The 4465-nt window shown below is 34.9% G+C and overlaps 1 protein-coding gene across 1 annotated transcript; it reads right to left on the bottom strand.

The window, feature by feature from the left end:
• On the bottom strand, positions 2020-2863 carry LOC105155543 (ethylene-responsive transcription factor ERF011-like). Its single transcript, XM_011071437.2, has one exon. It carries the CDS (start codon positions 2645-2647, stop codon positions 2198-2200), a length of 450 nt encoding a protein of 149 aa, XP_011069739.1. The 5' UTR covers positions 2648-2863; the 3' UTR covers positions 2020-2197.

Here is a 4465-nt window from a genome sequence, read left to right as displayed (position 1 = left end):
GTAAAACTCGCAACAAAAAAAATAATATGGCTTTCCGTACATTACTTGGATCCTGCGTCTACCACATCTGGAGGGAACGCAATTTAAGGAGGTTCGAACACACTGCAAGGACACCGGTCACGTTAGCTAACTTAATAATAGAGGATGTTAGACTACGAATTCTGAGCATAAATCTTCCTAGCTCTGTTAGTACTAGTGCACTTTATTGATTGTGGCGTATCTCTTGACCTGTCGAAGGAAAGCATAGCTTATGAGCACTGTTGTACTATGCCGATTTTTTCATCTATGAAACTTACTTTTTCCCAAAAAAAAAAACTCGCAACAAAAATTTGGTAATAATTTAATAGTTATACTACAAAGTTTGTCATGTATAATAATTTTTCCCCCTCCAACAATAATCGTAAAATTTTGTATTGTAGTGACGTGATATGATTCAAAATCGACTAATACTTCAATTATCTAATTTTTTTTCTCCATACTGACAGCTCAAATAGGTGGATGGTATTAAGGGCGTAACTGAAACAGACAGATGGTGTTTTATTATGAGACAACATTATAAGATTAGATAACTCAAATTAATGTTGTACATTTTGACTAAATCTGCAACAATAGTTCTTTATAGTACTTTATTATAACTACACCTTTCTGTTTCTCTCCCACCTTTCACACTAGACATGCTCAAGTATACTTGTGATCTTAGTGTATATCATAATTTTATCATCCAACTTTAGAGGGTGTTTGGCTATGAATTATAAAAATATCTAAATAAAATAAATTATGAATCTTATAATTTGTTATTAATGGAAAATTCAAATTTAATTTGAACAAAAAATTGAACTAATTTTGATGTAGACAAACTTGCCAGTTTGGCTGCAGACGAAGAGTTTTAGTGGTTAATATGCCCTTCAAAGCCTCCTCTCCCTTACTTACTAGACGCCTTAATAGGACAAAATCGTGTGACTCCTTCCTATGGTATAGAAGTTAGAGCAGACAGAAACTTGCGCAATGCGAGTACAGATAGAGTCGCAAGATATATCAATTTTTTTAAAAAAATTTGAAAACAAGTTGATAACTTCTTACTTTTTCTTAGAAAATTTGGATCTCGTAAGCTCGTTTTTTTTTAAAATAAAAAAATAAATATTGAACACTTTAAATATCTTACAAGATATTTTGACAAACTTATAAATTTACACAAACACACTCAGCCGAACAAGAGCGCAAGTTAAGTCAAGTCAGCTACTGAATTTTACAAGCCAACTCAATCTAAACTTGGATTTTTTTCAAACAAACTTGAACCTAAATACTCCATTTCGAACTCGAGCCCGAAAAATTCACGCTCATCGATTCGAGCCAAATCAAGGACTATGAGCTTGAGTTCAAACTCAAATCTGAAATTTAATTTAACTTTTTTATAGTCCTGACTAAGTGCATGACAACTATTCATGCAATCTAACTTTTGCCTTTCCTTACCACATAAATCAAACAAGTGACACGTTCAATTTCGGGTACGTATTTTTTAACATATAATAATATACACCATAAGTAAAATAATAATAATAATAATAAAATTATAGTCACCGCCCACCTGCCCATGATCATGAATAATAATTTCACCACTCACCACCCACTAGTGAAATCAACACTCTGGACCACTACTCTTTATTTATTTCCTTTTTTTTTTAATATACCTCTCTATTTATTTATTGTATTTATTTATGGTGCAAAAGTAATGCCCTGTTTGGCTGCCCAACTCTCCCTACCTTATCTTCTTCTTATCAACTCTGTACTGTGGATGAGCGCGACCCCGAATTTCAATTTCCATTTTCATTTCAATTTTAATCTTCCATCAAAAGTCCAATGAAACAGTGGAAAAATAGCCCAAAATTAAAATTAGGACAATTTTTTGGAAAACAAAATATAAGAAATTATGAAAATTGGATTATTATATGGTGTTTGCAGAGCAGTACTCCCGGCCAATAATTTAACAAGGATATTTGTATAATTTTGTGTTTTTTTTTCTAATTAACAGAGAAAGGCGTTAATTCTCCTCCTCCAGATGTACACTTTTATACATCTCAGCTGAAATTACAATTAACTCCACAAAAATAAAGTTTTTTTTTTTCAAAAAAAAAAAAAAGAAACCTTAACCTTCTAAAAGAGTGACAGACAGCCGTAGACCGTAACCAGGTAATTCCTCTCAGTTGTCCTCCGAAGTTTCTGGACTCGGGTACTCGTTCAAATCGGGTTTTTCATGGGCGACCCGACCCGAGTTTCCTCGGGGGTGGGCTGCGGCCTGCAGGGCGTCGACCATAGCACCGACCTCGGTGGCCTTCTTCCGGATGGCGGCGGCGGACAGGTCGTGCTGCTGGGGGTCGTGGACTATGCACTCGGGGAAGTTAAGGCGGGCGGAAGGGCCGCGGAGGTAGAAGACGGCGGTGTCGTAGGCACGCGCCGCGGCGACGGGGGAGGAGTAGGAACCGAGCCAGATTCTGGAGCGCTTGTTGGGCTCCCTGATCTCAGCGACCCACTTGCCCCACTTCCTCATCCGTATCCCTCTATAGGGTTTGTCCTGTGTGTGCTGCCTCGGCTTTCTCTTCGGGTTCTGATCGGTGCTGGACGACGACGACGTACAGCAAGAACCTTCCATGAATCCTGCGGCCGGCCGTGTTCAATTTTTCTCCGGGCTTCGGATTCCTCTCCTGGGTTTCCGGGTTTTGGAGGGAGAATATACGGGTTAGGGTTAGATGATGGAAATAGGAGAGAGGAGCGCTGAGAGTAGTGTCTAAGGTAGCAACAACTCGCGCTGGAAAACGCTTGTTTCTTGAGGTGATGCGGAGTATTTATATGGAGGTGGGGTTTGAAATGGCTTCATACATCTAATATTTATGTGTGTTGGTGTTTGTTTGTCTTTATATATTCCATACACTATAAATCACGACCGTTAATTAAGAGCCATAATAAATTAATATTATATATGAATTACGGTCAAATAAATTAATATAAAAACTTAAATTTCAACGATAAATTAATCAGAATGTATCATTATTTTAGCTATTACCGAAATACTTACAGTGGTTTTTATTATGACTAAAGCATGCATTGTATTTTTTAATTTGGCTAAGTTTTAGTTAAATTTGGTAAAGTTTTAGTCTTATTCGTTAAAACAACCAGTAATTATTATGAAAAAATAACAAGTTTAATCTTTTAAATATGGAGAGTGACAATTTTAATCGTATATAATTACGATAGTCAGTCATAACAAAATATCATATTTCTGACACGGTGGTGCGGGGACAACAGTTTGAAAACAATTCCGAGCAAAGCTAACTAGTAACATAGTGAAGAGAAAATTCTAATTCGAGTCGGATTTGCTCAAATGGGAATCGATTATATGAAAATATAATAAATTATGATTGGTGTACAAATTTAAAAAATATCCAATAATATGACAAGTATAATATATTTACGATTCAATTAATTTAATTGGAATAAAATTGATTGGGACAACAATGTGAAAATGGATGTTCTCTCATGAGCCGTTTGGGAATGCGGCGAGCAAATCATACAAACATTTCCTATTCAATTCTATTGTCTTCTCACACAAACTCTTACGTGAATGATACATACAAAACCAATGTATCTTCATTGGAAAAGGGAAATGGCTATGTGAAATTGAGGTGGTCGGGTTGGGGGATCGGCGGCTCGAGCGATGGCGGCTGACTGGACTCCGCCGCCATGTTTCTTGGATAAGTACAAATCTCCCGCCGACAAATCAATTTCCACGCGCACACTCTCTCAATTTTTTCTAGCCGACATGTCCGCTCGCCGCAGTCTCGGCTCCCCAACTCTTCTCTTCTTTTTCTCTTTTTATTTTTTATTTATTTTTTGAATAAATTACGACGACATCCTCTAAAATTTATCATAATTACAAATATTTTTTTATTATTTAAAAAATTACATAACTTCCTGATATTTGATAAAATTCGTCTAGTAAAAAATTCACGATAAAAAATTATATTTATCATTGATTGACTTATTACAAATTTATTCCGTGTCAACTAATTTTTTTTACGATCAAATTAACCCTTATACATTGTCATACATTGGTGCATTTGAAAAGGTATATTTTCGTTGTTATAAAGGTAGTTTAGTCATAAATAATTTGTTTTATTTGCAATAAGTCAATAAAGGATAAATATCAATTTTTTGTTAATATCAACAAATTCAATGAATTTTGACTGAAGGATAGACTTATATATTAAAAGAAAACAAACCTTAGAGATAATAGATGTAATTTTTCAAATCATTAAAAATCTATGTGTAATACATCAAACCACATACGACAAAGCATATATACATAATGTGATAGTACTATACTCAAATACTTTAGAATAAAACAAATTAAATAAGTTGTTGTTTAGTATCATAATTTCGTGTCACTACTATTCGGGTCCTATATGTCGAG

This window comes from Sesamum indicum, linkage group LG2, assembly GCF_000512975.1.
Source record: "Sesamum indicum cultivar Zhongzhi No. 13 linkage group LG2, S_indicum_v1.0, whole genome shotgun sequence".
NCBI classification, from domain to species: Eukaryota; Viridiplantae; Streptophyta; class Magnoliopsida; order Lamiales; family Pedaliaceae; genus Sesamum; species Sesamum indicum.
The sequence above is the reverse complement of the archived record's forward strand: the minus strand, read 5'-3'. Positions and strand labels throughout refer to the sequence as shown.

Coding starts and splice junctions, on each gene's coding strand:
- LOC105155543 (XM_011071437.2), bottom strand. CDS start 2,647: ATGGAAGGTTCTTGCTGTACGTCGTCGTCGTCCAGCACCGATCAGAAC.